Genomic DNA, 22,681 nt, shown 5'->3' with positions numbered 1-22,681 from the left:
TATCGTTGGCTGTCGTCGTTTGCTTTTTAATACCAATAATCGTGCTAATTTCGGTCACGATAATTGTTTCTTTAATACCAATAATCATTATTATTTTGGTCGTGCTCCGTGCAATATTAACATTTCATGGAGTTTAATCTCTTCCTTCTACTTCTGGAAATAGATCCTCGTGTGTATGCACTCTGGCTACCAAGCCAAAGAACCTGGCTTTTAACCTAAGTTCAAATCTGGTGTTGACCGCAAAACTCACAAGTCATTTCATATCATATTTGAGCTACTGTACAGGAGTGCTGTTAAACTGTATATATACGTAGTAAGCGAGGAAGAGCTCACCTTGGTGCAGTACATTGACCGTAATGAAGCCGGAGTTGTTGGTGGCCAGCCGGTACCAAGCATTGCGAGGGTTGAGCAGCCACTCCTCCACGTGGCAGTAGTAGCGCCCCCCGTCTGTCGGTCGCGCTCCCTGAATGGTCAGGCTGTATTGGTCCGAGGCGGTCCTCTCGAACTGCAGGCGGGAGTTGGGCCCCGCTTCCTCTCCGGGGCTGCAGTTGCCGTTCCCGAAGATGGCGTCGTGCCCGATGGAGAAGACGCAGTCCCCCTCGCGCTCTTCCTCCGTCGGCAGCAGCTCCTCGTCCTCGTCGCGCTCGACGTACCAGGACACGGAGAAGCGTGAGTCTCGGGACGACTGCGAGGGGATGCTGCAGCCCAGCCGGATTGAGCCCGACTCGGCTACGGTCACGTTTGACTCCGTCTCCTCCACCTGAAGTCGGGCCTCTGTAGTGGTACACACCAGCAATTGTCAACTTTCTACCTTGTTTAAATGCCGCTCAGTCGCTGCAATTGGAACGTTGGCGTAGTCTCAGTTTGCCTGGCTTACTCAAAAAAAAAAAAAAAGCAAAATTAAGTCTCGAAAATGGTATTTTTAATTGCGTTGGGTCTCTGGACATGTCTGCTGGATGAGTGAAACCAGGCCTCGCTGAAAAATGGATGCTACTTCATCTAGCAACTTTCTTATGCCTACACATCCACTGAGTCAGTCCGTTTAAGGCCTCCGGTGACTGGAATATATCCCACCGGGTCGTCATTAATTTGTCCAAATGGAGGTGGGGTATGTGTGTTTGCAGTGAAAATACAACAGAATCTATCTGCGTGCTAGCTTTATACGAGGGGGAGTAAATGGTTAAATTAGCCAGTCGTGGTTTTGTACATGCGCCGTTCATTCTTCTGAGATCAAATTCTCTTGTAGAAGAGAGCCTCCGTACACTAATCTGCGACAATGTTGTACAAATTTGAAACAGACTAAAAATACTTTACGAAAAAGACAAGGTCAAGAAAAAAAAGAACACAGAAGAGTAATTACAAAACGATACGACAGGAACGAGGAACTTATGGCCGAGTAGCGGAAGTTCAGCCTTTGCACATTCATCATTCATGTCTACTATTTCCTATGGGCAAAATGCTCAAACCAAACAGGGAATTTCTCCTTCCGATAACGGATAAAGTGTAAACTATATATTTCGTTCAATCTGCTCGTTAGTTCGTAATAAACAATCAGCAAAAATAACAAATTAGAACACCACAAGATAAAAGCCGCCCTGACGAATCAATAGCATGGATGTTCAAGATTCATGTTTTACTTAATGTGATGTGAATTCATCATCAAATATCTGTGGTACTGCATAATATACAGCGTGTAGTAATATACAGTCTACATGCATGTATAGGCTGTACATTTCTGATGAAATGTTTACTTGTTAATGAATCCAAGGAAACAACTATTGACTGACATCGCCATAATGAAAGCAAACATCTTCACCTAATATAAGGTCGCATACACTGAAATGTATTCCCACAGGCTTATATTTATATTTGTGTAGCTGCTAGAGCCCAATTAGTTGTGGCAGTGTCGACTTCACGTAAATCACATCTTTTTATTTTTATATATGTATTTTATTTACTCTACTACTACTAATGCTGTATTGACGATTGCACTCCTTATTATAAACAGGACACCTAGAAATAAAAGTTCTAAGAGGCCCCAAAAATCTCTGGGATATATTCATACAAGAAAATAAGTTATTTGAACAACTCGTTATTTATCTGGAGGCGACAGAGGTTAGTGGGAGGTTTTTGTTGGTAATAAGCAACAACCCCAAAGAAATCCGCCTGTGGTTTGTCCTGAGGGACGTCGTCTTACTTTGGGTTTGGCAAACGCATGAATACACGATGCCTTCAAGTGCTTTTTGGATGCTTGTTGGGAAGAAGTGACCTGATGAGAAAGCTTCCGTGTGGTGCCTGACAGCTGTCGGTGGCTTCAAACCGTTTGGTGCCAGCTGATCTCTTCCGCGGATTCGACTGCTGCCAGGATATTGAGCTGCTTTTTATCAGCGCTAGTGGCCGGCGGCTATTAGCGCCCGGGCAAGAGCAGGAAATGAGATGAGGGTTTTTATACTGTGCGTGGGCAAGGGGTTCCAAATTGGAGTGAAAGGAAGGTGGGCTGCAAGGGTTGGGTTGTTTTTGTTTTTTTTTTGTTTGGTTTTTTTTTTGTTTGTTATATTCAGCGCAAGCTGCAATGCTTTCTAGTGCAACTTACACAATGAAGCCATGTATCCTTACAAGTATATGAAGCTCTTCCAATTTAGGCCCAACTATGATCCAAACAAATGGATGACCTATGGCCTCCCAAACCCTGCGCCAGGTCCTTAATTGACTCAGCAAGCACTCACGGGACAATTTTATTAAATTGTGCAGGTGTACCTCATGAAGTGTCCCCATACACGTTAGCTCAAATTAGAGTCGGATTTGTAATCTTTCATGAAATTGAGGTCATTTGTAATAATTGTAAGCCTTTGATGGGTGAAAATGTGAGGGGTAACTCAAAGTGCGTGATTAGGCGATCGCGGTGTGGCCATCCTCAAATTGTTGGTAATACTTTACTGTACATGTATGCACCATAAAAGGCAGTTGACAAATCAATCAGGTAAAAAAATAAATAAATCTTTTGTGTAACATTGAACCCACGAAAGAAAAAAAAAACATCATAATGGGAAAAAAGACAACTTTTGGCCCATGTTGACATCTCAAGTACTGTTACGTATGCACCCAAAAATCAGTGTAAGACATTAGCAAATTTGAACGAGATTAAATAAAACTATGAATTGAGTTCTGTGCACAAAAAATATGTGGAGGTTGGATGACCTTGAATCAGACACATCCTCCATGGAATGGAAAAGAATCTAATAATAAAAAGCCTCAAAAAGGCCAGCAGGCGAGGCCAACGTGACAGCTGCTGCCTCCACGCGTTGGCAGTAAAAGAACAAACGCATTGGAAAAGAAACCCACCTGGCCGTCGAACCAGAACCTCCGTGAACCCGGACGAGTCCCGCGAGAGGCGGTACCAGGCTCCGTCGGGGTCGCTCAGCCACTCCTCCACCAGGCAGTAGTACGTCCCCGAGTCGCCGCTCTCCGCCCTGTTCAGCGTCAGCGCGTAGAGGCGAGGGGAAAGCCTCTCGGCCTGCACGCGCCGCCGCAGCCTCTCCTCGTCGGCGTACGTGCCGTACTCCAGCGCCCCCGACCGCTCGATCCGCAGCAGGAGCTCGTCGGCCTCCGAGCCCGCGGCGGCGCGTCTCACGTACCACAGCACGGCGTGCCGGGAGTCCGGGCTGGTCTGCGAGGTGACGGAGCAATTGATTCGGACTCGACTGTCTTCCAGGTTGACCAGAGACTGGTTGTTCTTTTGCACCCGCAGTTTACTATCTGGAGAGAAACACAAGAAATGGCGGAATTTAAAAGGGGGGGGTAAAGGCGGGTTTTGTCTGGGTGCTCCGGCTTTGTCCCACATTCCAAAACGCGAAAACGATTCTCCATAGGTGAATGCGGTTTATGCTCGAGCAAATTCAAGAAAAACCGCCGGACAAAGTACTTGCTATGCTATTTGTCCAAAATACGCCAGTGATAAAGAACTTTTTTATTTTTTTTTTAGCATGTCTGGGTTCAAACCCTCAAGTCACCAGCCCGAAGTTAACGCTGCAACACAAAAGTCCACTAATCTTTTTTCCAAGTTTGGTTATGTTATGTTCCGCGTAAGGTGAACAGATTGACACCCCGTCAAAGACTGGGCACACATACCCCACCCATCGCCCGAGGTCAGCTCCAGCTTGAAAATACTGCTGGAAAATAAGTAACCTGACATCATGAACACTGGGAGAACTAGTGCCAACAGTAGAGGCAAAATAAGCTTAATTTGTTGCGCAAAATGTTCACCTCCAAAGACATCCACCTCCCGCACATACCCGAAGTTAAGATTCATCAGCGTTATGCAATTTTGACGACGACTCATTTTGCATTTCACAAAATTGACGACTATTAGTTTTCACGTTTTTTTTTGGGCGATACACATTACTTGGTTGCAACGGCCAGTTCAAATGATTTCACTCAATTCCAGAAGCACAGCACATCATCGTAAATACCACGTTCCCTGCTTATGCCTGAATTGGATCATTTTAGACTCAAATGGAATAATATGTCAAAATAATGACCTCCCGTCTTGCAACAAAATCAGCACCAACATGTAATGGCTTCTTACGCCTCCACAAAGTCTCAGAAGTCATGTTATTCTTTTATCTTGCCGACTAACTAACTAACTAACTTGCCGATGTACAGTAACTTGCCAAGTGACTGTATATTCGTGAACAGACCGTCGGCGGAGAGGTCATACGTCGCCGATATGAGGAGCCTGTCCGTCAAAATGTCAGACATTCAACGGGGAGGGAGGAGACGATGTCAGGGTTGTGACATGATTGGTTACGTCCACATTAGCGGCGGGAAGGGGTGAATGAGCTGCAGGTACAGTCGGGCGCATATGGGGAAATGAACACCTCTGGCGCGTCGACTTTTAAAGCTGAGCACGAACTCTTGCATTGGATCTGATTAGAATGTGCAGAGGGACCTCATACTGTGTCCATTTTGTGCACAAAAGAAACAAAGCGCAAGAAATCGTCGACATCGCGCTATGTGCGGCCATCATCAATAGGGCATTAAAGTTAAATAGCCGTTAGAGCACGCTCCGAATGATTGGCCAATATTATCGAGCCTCTGAGCAGACATATTGATCTTTAGTGTGTATGCGCGTGTGGAGCTGCTGATGCAGTTCTTTCCACTAGGGGGCACGAAACACCTCCCGTGCTGGCAACACATTGCGCTCGCTGGACCACTGACAATTGAGCACAACGCAGTCGAATGGAGGACGCACAGAATTCTTGATGTCTTCTAACCGGGCATGGGCTGGCAATAGATTCTGAGGACAAAAATAACCTTCAGCGTTTATCACGCTATTGCAATTACAGAATATTTGGTTCATCAGTAAACATAAAAAGAAAATAAACCCAATTTGTCGTGCAAGTACTTATTTCTCAGAAAATTAAGTAGCTATTTCTCCACTCGTCGCCATTTTTGCGATGTGCCGTCAAGAGCGGAGACATGCCGATGTGAGCCGTGATGCTATTTAGCCACGTTATCTGTGTCAGTCGCAAATCTATCGTATTTATTTCACCAATTTTAGACGCACTAACGGTGGTAGATGGTTGCGATCGTTCATTTCGCTTCAATGAACGATTTACTTGATTGGTCGACGAGCGATGGGTGGCGCTCTTGGAAATGAAATGAATGGCATTAAAATGGCTCATCAAACAGCATAGAGAATGTTCAAAACCATTTGATTTGACTAACAATTTCCAGATTAAATAAAGCAATACATTTGCTTTTCAGCGTTCAGTCTTCACGTAGTGTGTGATTAGCCATTCTCATTGGCCTGCCACGGTTGTTTGAAAAGTAATATCGACAAATAACTTCATCCTACAACTGTACTACAATATACTTCCAGCACTTTTGCACCCCGTGTACACATTTATCTTGCATTACTGCAAAGATAATAACATCCAGTCGTCTGTGTATTTGTAGCAGATCCAATTAACCAATCATCACAGCGGAGAGTAATGACTTTAATAAGTCTAATTACTACTGTTGCCTGTGATTCAGACCTGCACTATTATTGTTGTTGTTGTTGTTTTTTTAGCTTTGCACAACTCAGTTTGATGCCGTGAGGTTCGTTATCTTTGTAAAGGATTTTTTTTTTGGTACAAAACCTCAGCTTTGATTTGTAATTGGACCATAGGTTTTTTCAAGGTAGTCAAGATTCCATTGTCACCATCCAGTACTTCTTGCCATTTTTTGTGTGAGCGTTTTTGTTGTTTTTAACATGTTTGCAGTGGTTAACTTTGTTTAAACCAGTACACAATCAAGATTTCATCAAAATGAATGCATGTAAGACACCTACACCTTGAAACGCCTTCATATTATCTCACCAATTATTATTATTCTCACCTCCACCAATGACCTTCACCGTACCTGTGACTCCCCCTACTGCTTTAACCATTTACGCACAGCAACAAAAGTTCAAGAAAGCTCGTCTCCCTCCTCCTACCTGAAAGTCTCTGCTGATCAGCTGACTCCAGAATGCACTTTAATTCTCAATAGATCTTTGCTGCTGCTTCAAACACTCTACAATCTGTCCTGAAGAAACCTGGAATTTCTTGACTGAACGACTTACAGGTCTGTCGCTCTGATATCTGTGGACAGGAAGCCCTTTGTATTGGACCTCCTGAAGAGCGTCGCAGGACCCCTCCTGAACCTCCTATCGTTTGCCTACCGCGCAAATAGTTTGCTGGACGATACAGTCAACACGGGGATGCATTTCATCGTGGAACGCCTGAACGGCGCAGGGAAGTTGACTTCAGCGCTGCATTCAACACCGTCATCCAAGCTCCTTCAGCTCAGCGTCTCTCCTGCCATCTGCCAGGGAATTCCCAGCTTCCTGACAGTAAGGACGGAGCAGGTGAGGCTTGGGGAAACCACCTCATCTACATGCACCATCAGCACCGGGGCACCACAAGGATGCGTCCTCTCTACGCTACTCTTCTTCTCTCTATACGAACGTCTGCACCTCATCAAACTGAATTTTGCAGACGACGCCACAGTCATCGGCCGGGTCTGCATATCGACAGAAACGGTGGAACGGCTAGTGCTCTTGTGCGGCCAACGCAAGACACATCTCCACAAGAGAATGCTGGCAATCATTACCTCCGAACCTTCAAAAGGAGAGCCATGCAAGAGTGGGTTGGCACAGGAGAGGGAGAATTTTTTTTGGGTTCTCATTTCAAGTGTGAATGCACTGCCGGGAGAAAAACGGAGTGAAATGCGTGAGATGTACCACAGTGTTTCCAGAAATGTCTTTCCAAAGATAAAATATGCCAATTATTCAAGCCATATTAAGAAGCATTATAAGTTGTTATAATTAAGCATTTGCTCAAGCAGAGGCGGGACAGAGGCGTCACAAACAAGCCGGGTGAGCGAGAGGAGCAATAAAGCAAAAAAAAAAAAAAAAAAAAAACGGGGCCCTCTTCTTTTGCAAAACAACCTTCACGTCTTGCCCTAGAACAGTCTGGCAGCAAAATGCGACATTAAGTGAGCAGCGACTTCACAGAGCAGCCAGTCACGTCCGCTCACACGCGTCTTTCTTGTGTATCGCACTTAACGTTGCACAAGAAAACACGATAAAGGATTCCATATGAACGTGCCATTGATTGGGACCGCAACATAGTTGGGTGGAACAGAGAGTAGGGAGCCAGTTCAATCACAAAGTAACAAGGCACGCTCGTCGTCTCCGTGCCTTCCCTCAGCCGAAAGTGGCGTTTGTGTCGGCTTAATGAGCCTCCAGGGGACGTCGTCAAAATGGGATCGTCAACATTTCCACTCTTCTGCTTTAACTCGGCATTCAAACTTCAAGCGCGAGCTCTCGCGCTCACCTGTTTTAATAGCCACGCCGAGGGGCTGGTGTTCTCATCGAGGTGGGTTTGTCGTTTAGTTAGCGGGATTACACACAAAAACACGTTTCCACAAAACGCAGTTCCTTGCCTCGGTTCTAGCTCGTCGCTTTGCCGCTTCAAAATAAGACCGAAGGAAAATGTTTAAAACCCCCATTGAAACGAGACATCCTAACAAACAACAAGGATGGGTGAGAACGAGAGTCTCCTGTTTGGACTCCTGGCCGTGGTAAGAAGATGAAATTGATTCTGGAGCGAGAAGGCAAACGCGTTAACCACGACACACTTTGCTTGCAAACCTAACATTAGCATGTGAATTTCTGTCACTATCTCAACGTGCTTAAAATAGTACTAGTAAATAGTAAAATGCATTGCAGACAAATACAAATGTTGCTTGTATTATGTTTGAAATGTTAACAGTTGAAAAAGATTGAATGCAACTGCACTGTACTTAAAAGAGTTAAATTAGCGATGTGAAAAGACAAATGCACTGTACTGGAATTAAACAAAAAGGATCAAGCCACTGTAACCTTATGCACAGTGTGAACATTGAATTCAGTGATTCTTCGCGTACCACTAGAGGGAGCCGCACCACACTTTTAAGAATCACTGCTCGCGGTCTCCTCTTTGCTGTAGGGTCCAATTTTTGAGCTCCCCAAAGAGACGAACCAAGGTGAATAGAACCAACCTGGTACAGTGGAAAAGTGCAGTTCATGTGAAGATTCTCAATAACAGTGATCCCCCGATTTATCACAGTTCATCACTGGCGCCTCCACCGTAATCGCAGATTATTTTGCGTGTGTGGAATGTTCCTGTCTGTCGCAGAGGAGAGTCCTAGCGACTCTGTTTCCTCTCATCCGGTGCAATGTAAAATTAAATGTTCACCCTCTTCGCTCTCTCATTTGCGTCAACTAAATGAGAGCGTTGCATCCTTGGCCCACTAAAAAGTTGTGCAGCTCAGCGGTCATTAAGTACATATTCGGTAAGTATATCTAAATAAGAGCCGAAATGTTCAAGGGAGACCCGCCGGCACCTCCGGAAGAGTACTTTAGGTGCCATCCATATTCATGAGCACAGGTGAATATTCATGAAGCTGCTGTCAGGTGATTAGACAGAACTTGATCAGGAGACACATAAATCATAGAAAGAGGGGGAGGGAATGTGATGGCTGGTCAAAAAGTGTTTTGAGGAAGGGGGAAATAGGCGATAAGCCGAGCAGGTATTAAAAGACTCCAGATGGAACAGAGACAGGGATTGGAAATGACGTCTCGTCCGTCCTCATTTGAAGACTCGGGCTGCATCCTCTTCTTCCGAATGCTTACCGCTTTGAAGTTCGCCTCAAATTTGTCACGAGTGATAATTATCCTCATCCACTCCCCACTGACTCCTACTGTTGTTGCGCAGCCTCAAAAACATGAGTTGTGTAGCGTGCTGCTTTTGGGATTTGGGGGTTCAATTTGCTAACGTGCTTCCTTATCAAAATCGAGCTGGAGCTTTTGTGCACAAAACACAAAAAAAGTGTTAGCTGCCATTATAAGAGACAAAATCTGGGACAGGGTTGAAATAAGGGTTCAATGAGCCAATTAGTTTCTATAATGTGTGGATTTGTGTGTGCCCGTGTACACTGTAATGACAGTACGTTCCACGGAAAAGTGCTGAGGTAGTGGAGCTGTTGTACCGCAGGAGGCACAAATGGGATACGGCCCATATCACTAGATCTCCGTTTTGGCCCTATGACATTTTAATACAATTCGCAAAGCAACAATCATACTTTTAATAAAATGTTACTTAACGGTTGCCGTGCTTTCTCAGTGGAAGATCAAATCCCCGCGGTCCTATTTAAGTTATGTCGGCCATGCCGCGATGTTCACCGAGAGGTTGCCCTGCAAACTGCAGTAGCCTATGAAACGTATGGCAGCTTGTCAAAGTAAAGTTCGAGGGCAACTTTAAATCTTGTGAGTTTCTCGCTCCGTTATCGTTGGAGAGGCATTGAAGCAACACACAGTCACTTTTTGATATTTTTCTTGCGCTCCTGTGGAACAAAATGAAGATGTAAACCTCTGTTTGCAAAGATGAATAAATGCTACTCAGAGGTATCTACAGTACTTGTACCTGGAGATGTTTGGAAAAAAACTAAACAAAACAAGAAAGGTATATTGGCTAACATTTCCAAGAGCAATAGCGTTTCAAGTCCATCACGCTTGGGAGAAGCTGCCGCTAGCTGATTTGATCACCGCTTCATCTCAGGTGTAGCTGGTGTGTGCACGCTGCACTTAAAAGAATCAAAAGAGGTGGATGCCGCTCATTCCTACAGTGGAGGAAAAATGGGGAATTTGCTCTGAAGTGGCGATATCCCTGACTTCAGCCCTCGAGTATCAGACATGGTTCGGTCTGCAGCCTCAAGCAGAAACGAATTCACAACTGGACAAAAGTGATCAAAAGTCCTTTAAAAGCTTTTACTATACGGAACTTGACTTTGTGACTATTGTGAGCTCAAAATTCAGCTTGAAATCATATTTTTTATGATGACACTTTGTTTACAAATGGAACTTTGTGTGTACTAGTAGCCTGAAGGAAATGTTTTTTAATTGAATTTTGCCTATTTATAATCAAACTCATTTTTTAAAATGTTGTCAAACATTCGTATTATAACTTGGATATTGTTTTAATATCACTTAACGGAACCGACACTTCAGCTCAGCCACCGACGTGGCTTCTGGTGATCAGCCACAAAATAACTTTAACTGCTGGAATAGAGTGTGCGTTCGTCGTGGTAACTTCTTTTACCGCTGCTATTCTTTCAGAGAAAAAGTCTCACAATAGTAAACAAAAGGCCAATGTGCAAAGCTAAACGCACATCTAGTTGATCCTTTTTTGCTCGCTGAAATGAGGTCTACTGAGGTGCAGTGTGATATGTTTATCTCAGATATTATATGGCAGCTGGATGTCGGTGGACATTGAAGACAAACCTTTCCTATATATGTTGGTCAATTTTGATGAGATTCAATGTGTTGGGAGTTTGGCGATTCCGCTGTAGTAGTTTTTGATCAGCTCGTGGAATTGAAATGGTTCAGTCCCGTCATGCAGATTCCCTTCCTCACCTTCAAGCATACAGTGTGAAGTGACTTTCGCATTAGGAAAGTGGAAAAGATGAGAGAGATGTTTATATTAAAAAAAAAAAAAAAAAAAAAAGCGAGAGAGAAGGCAGTAAGATGCTCAAGGGGGGTGCGTGGCGAGGATTGGGAGAAGGGTTTTGGAAGGCTGCAGGCAGCCTCTCCAGCTCCACTCCAAAGGACTTACTGAGTCTTAAAGGCAGCTTGCTCCGCCTTTAGCATTAGCATTAGCACGGGCCAGGGTTAATCCATGACCGGGACCCCCACCCACACCCCAAGCATGTCAGGACTGAAGCCTTAAACATGACTTGATCCCCCGCGCTACATCGCACTTTGGCTGGCTGCCCCTCGCCAAAGCCACCGCATCCCGAACGCACTAAACTCGCCGCGCCACTGGGAGGGGAAAATGAGGGAACAGCGCCACCCAAACTCCATGTTGCAGACTAATTTCTCAGCTAATGACAATATACTAATGATCCCATTGTGTCAGAGGGATATACATTTCTCAGCCCCCCCGACATCGCTAATTATGAGATCTACACGTGTACACCCAAACAAATCTTCTACTCTCCACCAATGTTCCAAACACTTTCCTTCCTAATGCCTCAGAGAGTTAGGAGGTACAAATTGCACTTTTTGCATGCTCTTTAGTACTTACTTTCTCAACAGTGACTTTTACACTGGGCCAGTTTTATTGTATCAAGCATTTAACTGTCATCAATAACTTCTGGCTTATTTCAAGTCATTTGCTTTATTTATATCATACAAGGTGGCTGTTCAGATTAACTAATTCACTATCAGCCATTTACAAAGCAGAGTTCCCCATATTGGTAGCTGTATTTTTGACTCCTCTTTCAAGACCAAGAGAATACTGTGTTCTGTGACTATATAAGCACTAAACCAATCAGAAGAAAGATTAGACTCACTTCTTTCCATCCATTCATCCATCCATTTTCTGAGCCGCTTCTCCTCAGTAGGGCCGCGGGCGTGCTGGAGCCTATCCCAGCTGTCATCGGGCAGGAGGCGGGGTACACCCTGAACTGGTTGCCAGCCAATCGCAGGGCACATACATACAAACAAACAACCATTCGCACTCACATTCACACCTACGGGCAATTTAGAGTTGTCAATTAACCTGCCATGCATGTTTTTGGGATGTGGGAGGAAACCGGAGTGCCCGGAGAAAACCCACGCAGGCGCGGGGAGAACATGCAAACTCCACACAGGCGGGGCCGGGGATTGAACCAACACCAGAAGGAGAGCTGCAATGTGAGTTGGCCTGATGGGAAGCCGATGCACAAGAGATGAATGGGCCTCAAGACGCAGAGAGATAAAAGACTCATCAAACTGAACCGCGGGCGTGTTTGCGTAGGAAAGGGTTCTTCCGATAAGCATAAAACCTGCGCTCATTAAGAGAGCGGCCATCCGAGCGGGCCGAGGCTCGACCCGCTCTGCTCTGCTGCTTAGCTACTGCTATGCATCACTGTAGCTAGCACTGAGTTACAACTTCAATTATAGCTGCGGCAACGGGGCACACAAAGAAACATGCTTAAGAGAGTTGGAATGACATCTCGGAATAGAAGAGCGGATGAGATTTGAGAGAAAAATGCAGCCGTGTGCGTGTCTCAGGCAGTAAACGGGTTTGCTTTCGTGAGGATGTCAACAACGAGCTTGACCTAGAGCGTCTGGAAACAAGCGTGACAAATTAAAAGCCTCTCATGAAATTATTTTCTGTTTGAGTGCACGCCTGGAAGACGGAGCGTTGCGTGTTCCTAAACAGGCGGAAGAAAACCCTGAAAGAGTGGCAAGCAGGTAGCTTGGACGCAGAGTGCCGCCTCAGGTGAGCTCGCGGGCAAAGCAAAGTAAAGCAGCCCAAAAAAAAAAAAAAACGAGATTCACCACCACTTCAGTGGCAATAACCCCACCATAACGGCAAGCACAGCACCGTATCCTTATTATTCATGAAACACCGGCGAGGAAGCTGTTTGGAGAAAACATTTAACATAATGGAGAGAATTACGAGGAGGAGGGGGGAAATCAGGGAATCATAAAATATTGAAAAATCACAAGCGTGTGAAAGAAGCTGAGGGGGGGGGGGGGGCGCTCACCGAGGAAAAACATGCTGCTAACTGAGATCACGGGGACTTGGGAGCACATTAAGAGAGACTTATGAGCAGAGTGAGGAGAAAAAAGCAGGAAGACAGAGATGGAGAGGATGATGAGAGGGCGGGCCGTAATGAAGACGGACAGTTTCTATTCGTGGCCAGATAAGCCGGAACCTCCGATTGCCGCAGTTGCTATCAATAACAGCTCGGTGGGAAGTGCTTCACTGCGATGGAAAGGGGGGTGTGGCATCTGCTAGTGCCAGCCCATATGAAAATAAGGGGAGGATCGCCCTGGAGAACTATTAAGACAGAGCGGGGGGCGTGATAAAGTTGCGAGGAGTCGACGACATAAATCATCTAACTTGTCGCGCGGCGACAAGATAACACAACATGAGAACCAGATAAGAAATAATAAGGGGAAGAATGAAAGGTGGCCAAGCGAGCGGAGAGGTGTGAGGAGTAGGGATGGGCGTAATAACACATTTGTTATGTATTAATTGAGCGTGGAGAATTCTGACGTGTGTGTGCAATTGTTTTTTGAGTCAAAACGGAGGGCAATACTTGGCTGAGAACAGCAGAGGCACTGTTGAGTCAGTCTCAGAAGAACAATGAGATAAGAACACTCCGCAGCATGATGGAAAGTGAAGCCAGTGAGGTTACGAGGGCTATGAACGGATCACTGGTGAATCCCCATGAAAAAAATGAATCCCAAATCAGAATGTTTGCATTTCGATCAAAACAAATCAAAGAATCACATACTTCTTACTTTATTCTGACAAGCGCTGCAATGCCGCGACTTCCGTTGTTTTACGGGTGCTGCCATTTTGACTTTGTGTGCATTGCTTCTACGCATGTACGCATTGAAGCGTCACAGAGATCTCCATAAAGTTATCAAAAAAAAAAAAAAAAACCTTACCGCTGAAGGTGGCTTGCATTTAGCCTAGCTTCAATAAGCTACACGGATAACATGGAGGCGCAACAACGGAAGCTTAAAAAGGAGCCATCGCTGGAGGGGGCAACCACGGCAGATTGAATGGGAGAAGGTGTATCCAACACAGCGGCAAAAGATTACTAGAGCAGCTAGGTTGCCAGCAAGGTAAGTAGCCAGTAGGCTAGCTGGAAAGGCAGCTGCCAGGATTTATGGCACCGATGAGGGCCAAACAGACCCGGGATTCTAGCTGTGGCTAAGGTACACTGAGGGATCCTGGTTAAAGTAAGCCATTTTAAACCAAAAAGTAAAGCTTTTATGGATGGAAACGCGCACGTAAAACGCGCCAGTCAAGAAGTGCCAGCTCTCTTAGTGGTTAAAAGATTTCAAATCATCAAATTGAATTTTTCATTTGTTGGACTATTATTTCAGAATAGTCCAAGGACTAATGATTCGATTGTATTTTGGTAGTCGTCTGTTGCTCTCAATACGAATTGGGTTTTAGGAGGCGAGTTCGACCACTCGAGCTTACCAAGGAAAATATCAACTGCACTTGTTACCAGAGTATATTTGAAGCTTCAAAGGTAATTTGGAGCAGCACAGTGGTATAATAATGACAGTGAAGACAGTCATGATCTACTGGGGGAAATATGGCACAACAACGACCTTACGAAGAACTGGAGATCCCTCCAAAATTGATGCGAAGAAAACTTAACTATCGCGGTCTCATTTTTTTCATGATCATAAAAACCTGGGATTTGAACAGGGGTGTGCAAGATTTTTCATATCCACTGTATCAAAACAATACGTAAGCAACTAATAAAAATGAGAATGAACCAATTAATGGATTGTTCATTTTCCCCGTGGTCGACGGAAGGAGTTGTAGTCAAAGATCCATTCATGGGTAGTGTGGTCCAAGTGGGACAACCTCTTTCTGTTCCTCCTCCATCCTCCCCTAGGCGATATCCCCATCATCCTTCTGGCCCTGCCAATAACCTCTTAATGTCCTGCTCCTCATGCTAGACACGCGCCGGCTAAAATGATGAGAAAAATGTATTGAACTCCCCACACCATCATTAATCTAAACTCCACTTCCATTAGGGAAAACACTGCATAATTATTCGTGTGCGTTTGCCGCGCCAGTGTGCACATTTTAGTGTGTGTGTGCGTGCAGTTTATGTTATGACGATATTAGATTGTGTCGTGGCGACGGAAGCTTCCCCGGTGATCCGCCGTGCTGAACATGTGTTTGCCATCATTGTGCTGCAGCAAGACCCCATCAGGTGAAATGCAATAATGCAGCTTGTGGACGCGCAAGTGGAATCACATGCGCTAATGTCTTTTTGGGGGATTACGTTGGGGGAGATCCTGTAAGAAAATTAAACATGGGCCGTGGGGGGTCAGCCCCCCTCCCTGCTGTGTTTGTATGTTGCGTGCACACATTAGATTGATGGCGCTAAGCAATAGACCGCCCGCTGCTTGCGGCCTGTGCCGGATAAATTCAAGCTTAATAGAAATGAAGCATAGAAGCGCGGACGCTGTATGTATGGTGAACTCCTCACGTGTGGGCCACGGGATTGTGTCGTTAAGGCAATCTGGGACAGGAAGTAGTCCCAAAGCTACTGGCGCCTCACTATTTGGAGCAATCACATGCACAGGAAGACAAAAATACCTGACTGAAAATCGGCATACTTCTTTTGCAGCTTGAACTGCTTCCACTCATCTAGGAAGACTTTCTACGATATTTCTCCGTAGACATTTTGCAATCCCCTTTGGGGATAGCAGTGGTGATATTTTATGATCACAGTGGAACAGCCCTCGTGTCATACAAATCAAGATTGCACACGCTACGCTGCTGGACTGTCGCCCTGTCAATCGCAGAGTTGACTCAATCAAAAACATTTTCTCTTGTGGAAGCAGCACTTCATATGCGACTTCGTGTGTACAAGGAACAGGGATTTAGTCGTGACGCACGGTTTTTGAGACTGGGTACCATTACTTACATTTGAGTACTCGCCTATACAACGTACTGATACTTTATGATCTCATTACAGCTTGCAATTGTGACGAAAATGTGCTTTATTGTAATGAAATATTGTTTAAAAACACGAGCTTCTCTTGAACATGGCAAACATTTCAACTAAAGTACAACACTTTTTAGAGTAACAACTTGTCATGACTGACAGCAGTCAGCTAAAGCGTTGTTTACCTTAAAAGTATCTCCACGGGGCTGAAATGGCTCCTGCACAGAAGGTATTTGTCAGGCTGGTGAAGCGGTATCGCTGTGTAATAGTATTGGTGCACTTTTATGTGTACGAGTACTGTAACTAATACCGCATCACGTCACCATCATCACCGAGCAATCAAGTAAGTGCCTCTTATCGTGAGTTAGCTAAGAATCTGTTCATCCTACAACACTCAATATGCTGCTCTGCTTCCCCTTTGGCTTTGATGCGATAGCAAAAATGTCGCACCCGTGGGAGTGTAGATTCTGGGCACGTCGCTTGAAAGTAGCTCTGCATTTTTCCCCGGCATAGCTGCTCTTGATCGGTGTTGCGACATCATTTTGGCCATTTTGCTACGACACATTTACAGAAATCAGCAGATAATTCAAGTTGTCGTTTCATTATACACTCGATGGATCGGCAGGCACTTTAAAGACCCAACTATTTGTGTAGAATCCATTAAAAAGTCAAATTTCCTTCATATTCTGTCCCCTTTCAATTGGAACACCTTGGTGTAATGAGGCATCTGGAACCTGGCAGATAGAATTCTGCCCCTGCGTTGCTGGGAATCGAGGGTGAGCCGGGCTTGCTGAGAATATGCAGCGCAAGCAGAGCGAAAGCTCTGAGGGACACGGCGACGAAGGCACGTGAGCCTGGCCGTTCATTCGAGCGCGCGGACGTAAACGAGCACACCTCGACGCGCGCACCCCGCCGACCAGGCGGCTCATGCATATTGAGCACCTACCGGGGGGGAAGCGTGATTTAGAGCCGCTCAATTATGTATCTGGTCGGTCGCTGTGTTTGTTCACACCTCATTTCACAACACAGCCTTTGTGAGGGACGGAATACTCGGGGCTGATTGGCCAGCACTCGGGGGGGAAATAGAGAGGACGCGAAACAAATCATCTATGTGAATGACGGTCCCCGGACGTGAAGGACACGGCATGGCAAGGACTGAGCGGCGCCTCTTTACTCTTAAGATGACGGAATTTGAGGCAAGAAGTACACAACGATTGCTTTGTCACACTTGCTGACTGAATTCCCCCTTGACAACTTATCGCATGATCATTGTCACGGATGGAACAGCAGGATGGCTGGCCACTTTAGCTCACACAAAAAAAATAAAATAAAAATAAAAAAAAGTCTGCCCTTGAATGCATTCCCCTGTAGACAGTGTGGGTTAAAGCAAAAGTGCCCACCAGGGAAAGTAAATGAGCTTTCAGGAGGATGAGGCGATTTCCAAATAACTCCTGAAAGGCCGCTCGACGCCGCCGTGTCTTCTGTGTGGATGTCTGAGGTCAAAACACAGACGCAGCGCTATCTTGCAATGTCGTGCTCCGCCATGCGTGTGTATGCGCTTGCTTTTTTCCGTGCGGGAGTGCGTGTTTGTGTATGGGGGATCAATGAGAGACGGTCAGGTCTGATCACGTGACTACATTCCTCTGTCTCACTGTGAAAGACTTTATTGATCACCCGAGTTTGTCTTTGTTAGCGCAAACGTTGCCTCCGGGCACGCTAAAGGACACAAAGCTAACAAGCCGCCATGCACGCTCATAAGTCTTTAGTAGGATTTCTTACAAAAAAGAAACATTCAGTTGTATTATAGGGGACTCCTCGGTTTATGCCGGAGTTGTGTTCCTACGGTTGTGATGTAAACCTAACAACTGGGTAAATAATTGGGAAATGTGCCGTCGTTGACCACTAACCTTGGCCCACCGGTAGGTTGAGTCATAATAAAAGTAAATCTTTGTATGAAAAACAATTCCAAGCCACAAATATAAATTAAACAACAACAACAAAATTAATTGAGCGTGCTTTCTTGTGCTGCTTGATGATGTATTACTAAGTTCATTACATGCTGTTTGTAACCTTGAAACCTGTCATAAACAGAAAATCATCATAAAGTCGGATTTATTACAAAACATATTTAGTCGAAAACAGATTTTATTTTTCAGCACAACTTTAGGGTGAAGGTCTCCTCACAATAAGGGTTTATAAATGCTGCACAGTGGACCCCTGTTAAATTTGAGCTTCAGCATTCACAAATTCACCTCATCGCTGATTTATTTCAGTGTATTTTTTTTTTTTGTGGCAAAATAACATTTAACATTTTTATGTTTTGTTTTATTTTGTTTTTGGGAGGGGGACAAGAGACCAGCCGACCGGAAGCGCCAACTTGCCGGGGGGCTGTTCAGCAATGATGTGCCGGCTTTCACGAAAGCTCGGACAACAGTCAAAGCAGATACCATAGGCCGGGCATCCACAATCCATTCACATACGGTGGCGTAACTCGCCCGGCGCTTCGGCGAAGCTCGTTTTTCCTGCTTCCTCCACTTGCGAACCATGGATTCGTTGATCTTGAATTCTCTCGCGGCTGTTCGATTCCCATGTTCCTCCGCGTAACTGATAGCTTGCAGTTTAAACTGTGCTTCGTAAGCGTGTTTCTTCGTAGGTGCCATTTCCGTGGGTCCTTCGCCAAACCGAGGTTGTTTTGCGCAATTGCACATACCGGCGCTATATAACTACTGGGGGCGTACCTTTAGCGTCCACCCTTCCCCCTTTAACCGCCGCATGCTGTCCTCAGTCACGCCCGCCTTTCCTCTATATAAGCAGCGTGTCGGCAGGAAATGCTCCCAGTCACTCAAGCGGACCGCTCATCAAAGTCACACAGCAATATTTACAGATTTTGGAACTCGGTGCACACATAACGCACGTCGTCCATTTTGGAGAAAATGTAAGACTTTTAAGTGCGCCTTATGGTCGTGAAAATACGGTATATAGAAATCTAATCACGTGACTCGTTCATTCTCTCCAAATTGGTTCTTCAGGTACCGCAGGGCCTTTTTCCCCTCACCTGCATTATAAATTATGTATTGTGCTATTGAGCCATACAAGACTGCGCTCAATTGGGTCAGTGTGTTTCTTGTGTGCCGATTTGTTGTTTGACTTTAGCCACTAATTGGGAGTGTGTGACTGTGTGTGCCTGCGCGCATGCGTGTGTGTGTGGCACAAAGGTCCAGTGCAGGTGGCGTGGACCGTTTAATGCCTCCGCTGAGAAAAACACAAGCTCAAGGAGAGACGGCTCGCTCTCTTTATCACAATTTCCCACTCTGACCCGACTGTCTCGGTTCCTCCCTTCCCGTCTTCCTGCCTTCTTTCCACTTTGCTCTTTCTTCCAGTGGGATCTTTAGCGATCCATTCGCCATGCTCCATTAGGAGACCCCACCCTGACGCGCACCGAAAATGCGCACGTCTGCACATATACACACTCCTATTAGTGGCTAAACCAGAGACCAAGAGCAATTAGAGAAGGCGGACATCCTCTCAGCTCTGCAGGTCACTCTTTCTTTGCGTGTGTGTTGCGATGTGCGCTCTAATCAGAGCCACGTGAATTTATGCAGCGTTTTTACCTGGTTGGAGGACGCTGATTCCGAGCAGGTTGGAGGTGCGGTTGGCCACTCGGCTCCAGCTGTTGTCGTAGTTTTTCCTCCACAGGACGGCGGTGCACTGGTACTTGCCCGCCTCGTGGCGCCCCGCCCGCGTCACAGACAGCCAGAAGTTGGTGTTGGAGTGCGAGCGGTCCACGGTGGTGCGGGTGCCCAGACCGAGCAGCTGCTCCCCCCACTGCAGTGTGCCCTCCCGGGTGAAAGTCACCAGCTCCTTGAACTCGCCTTCGCCGGAGGCCTCCGTGCCGGCCGGCATGAAGCGCCATGTGACCGAGGCGGGCACGCGGGGGTTGTGGCGGGGCTTGACCAAGCACAAGAGGTCAAAGGAGTCCCCATACGTTACAGACGGTGTCCGTGATGAGGCAGAGACCATGAAGGAGGACTCTAGTGGTGAGAGAACCGAAGATGATTAGACACAAAACATAACATACAGTAACTATTTTATCTGATTAATATTAGCCACAGTTTCCCAAACTGTTTCATTTTAAGGCCCGATAACTCGATGTGTTTTTATCACGAAGCGACATTACTTGCTATATTAGTTTTTTTAATGAACCACAAATAACATGAGAAGGAAACGGATTGCCCTGGCCACCGTAATGATACACTAATCATAAATGGTGGATTACTGCGACATGAGACTCTACACGACTGGTGTCAAACTCAAGGTCCGGGGGCCAGGTCCGGCCCGCCACATGATTTTATGTGGCCCGCGAAAGCAAATCATGTGCGTCAACTTCCATGATTCTTGTTAAAATCTGGACCAAGATTTCAAATTGTCATATTTCGTAAATAACATTGAGATATTCCAAGCATTTTTGTGTTACCAAATATGACCAATAGTTGAAAAACCCATTACCCTTGATTTCTGATTCCCAAACTAGTTTATACATTTCGGTGTAATAATATGATGAGGTGATTCGGCTGTTAGGCTGTTACAGCCGAACAGGGGGAGAAAAAAAATTGAGGTGATTAAAGATTTTTATGATTTCACAGGGGCGGCACACGGTCAGAAGTATTACTGTAAAACACATTTACAGTGGACCCCATTATTCGCGGTGGATAGGGACTGGGCCGGACTGTGAATAACACAAATCTGCTGATTACTAATGCCGATTATAATTCCATTGAAAAAGATTTTATTTTATTTATTTTTTTTTTTTTTTCAAACCCCGCAATTCTTCAACAAACAGGGATAAAAGGCCAATAAGAGTTTTCAGAATTGGGTTCCCCCAAAAATAGAAAAAAAGACAAATTAAAATATTTTAATTATTTTATTTTATTTTTTTTAAACTGCAAATCAGTGCCGCAGGTGGCGAACCGCAAGTATCCAGCAGTCCACTGTACTGTATATACTGTATTGGTACGGCTAGCCGACACCGAAGCTGGATGTGGCTTCGTATTCAGAAACCTAACTTTAGTTGTGAAAGCCTGCAGGCATTTCAGCGAAAGACTCCACGCTTCGCTTTTTTTTTTTTTTTTTTTGGCCACAGGTACAAAGAAATTATAAATATAGTCAAGTATTGTTGTAAAACACAACATATACATTGTATTACTTTATTCACACAGTATGTTTTTATAATATGGGAGGATGCCTGAATATCTGCAGAAAATCCACGCAAATATGGAGAAATTCCTGAGCCAAGATTCGACGGTTCTTAAGGATCTTCAATAAGTGCACCAGATTCATACAGACTCAAGTCCTACTTCACCTAACAACAATTTGCCCTAGCGGTGTGCTAAGTGCAGCATGCGAGAAGACACCATTTCTAGCACATTTCCGCATGTGCGTCAGCATCTGTGCGCACGCTTCATTCACAGCCGACAGCGTGCCTCAAAATGATCAGCGATAATACAAAGAAAACACAAGGGAGAGATTTCTTTTAAGCACCGACGCTCGATCTCCGCCCAGCTCGCTGCCAAGTAGAAACTGTCCTCATTAGGCTAAAAACGTTCGTTCATCACCATACGCTATGGTCAAAATAGACCTACGGGAGGCGTGGGATACAGATGCTAAAACCACCTACCTCGTTGTCTGGTAAATGTCAAATGTGAAGCTCTATACTCAAAGCTGAGGACAAAATATTGAGCAAATATCACTCTTTATTTTGGCGAAGATTTCACCCTCATCTTGTGTTTCTCCTGTCCCGCATCCCTCTCTCTCTCTCTCTCTCTGACAGCCATCCTCAGCATTGTCCTTCAGGGGACAGTAATCAATGGCTTTTTTCAGTCGGGTCCACTTAACCAACGCTGCAAAAGCTGCCTGGGGTCTCCATTTTCTCACTGCCAAAAACCTGGGCTGCCATTTTTACTGAAAGGGAGCGATTTCACAGCATAAGAAGTGGCCAGTCCATTTGTTTATTGATGTAGAAAAGTACTCCAGCCTGTCATGCCAGCCAGAGACGACGCCATTAACCACAAGTCCTCTGACTAAAATAGAACGCAACTGGTTAACTTCAATTGCTACCGGGTATGGACATCATGTTTTATTATGCATTATACTGTGTTTAACTTGTACACTTGTCTTAAAATGTAAAAAAAAAAAAAAATGTGATTGTTGAACACAATAATATTACAGATTTTTACACTCATAAAAACCATTTTTGATTGGATCATTGTTTACTTTAATCTGAATAGTGCACTAGCATACACCGAACGTGCATTTGCTTCTACAGCCGACAGCTGAAAACATGTAGTGCTTACTTACAAGATACACCAATTTCCTTCAGGCCGGCTCATTTTGCAGCAAGAGCACCGGGTGCCCACAAATCTCGACGATCGTTGAATCCGCCATTGTTTGAGGACGTTGTGATTTACGCAGCATAATCTCAAACGCCGATTGGCTGTCGCGACGCAGCGTCACGCCAATTTGAGTTGAGTGGGCAGGTCCATCTCAATAAATTACAATATGGTAGAAAAGTTGATTTATTACAGTACTCATACATTCTAAAGATTCCTTACACACGTGGGAAAATAATTTTCAG

The 22,681-nt window shown here is 45.2% G+C and overlaps 1 protein-coding gene across 2 annotated transcripts in view; it reads right to left on the bottom strand.

The window, feature by feature from the left end:
* The window catches only part of igsf3 (immunoglobulin superfamily, member 3), a 94,609-nt gene that overhangs the window by 1,968 nt on the left and 69,960 nt on the right, over positions 1-22,681 (bottom strand). For both annotated transcript variants that reach the window (XM_061691274.1, XM_061691275.1), the window contains exons 6-8: positions 19,662-20,081; positions 3,343-3,756; positions 334-774 (exon numbers count right to left, since the gene is read on the bottom strand). In XM_061691274.1, the coding sequence (XP_061547258.1) occupies positions 334-774; positions 3,343-3,756; positions 19,662-20,081 (1,275 nt within the window). The remainder of the gene's footprint in view (positions 1-333; positions 775-3,342; positions 3,757-19,661; positions 20,082-22,681) is intronic.

Source organism: Phycodurus eques, chromosome 12, assembly GCF_024500275.1.
Source record: "Phycodurus eques isolate BA_2022a chromosome 12, UOR_Pequ_1.1, whole genome shotgun sequence".
NCBI lineage: Eukaryota > Metazoa > Chordata > Actinopteri > Syngnathiformes > Syngnathidae > Phycodurus > Phycodurus eques.
This window is presented reverse-complemented; position numbering and strand designations above follow the sequence as displayed.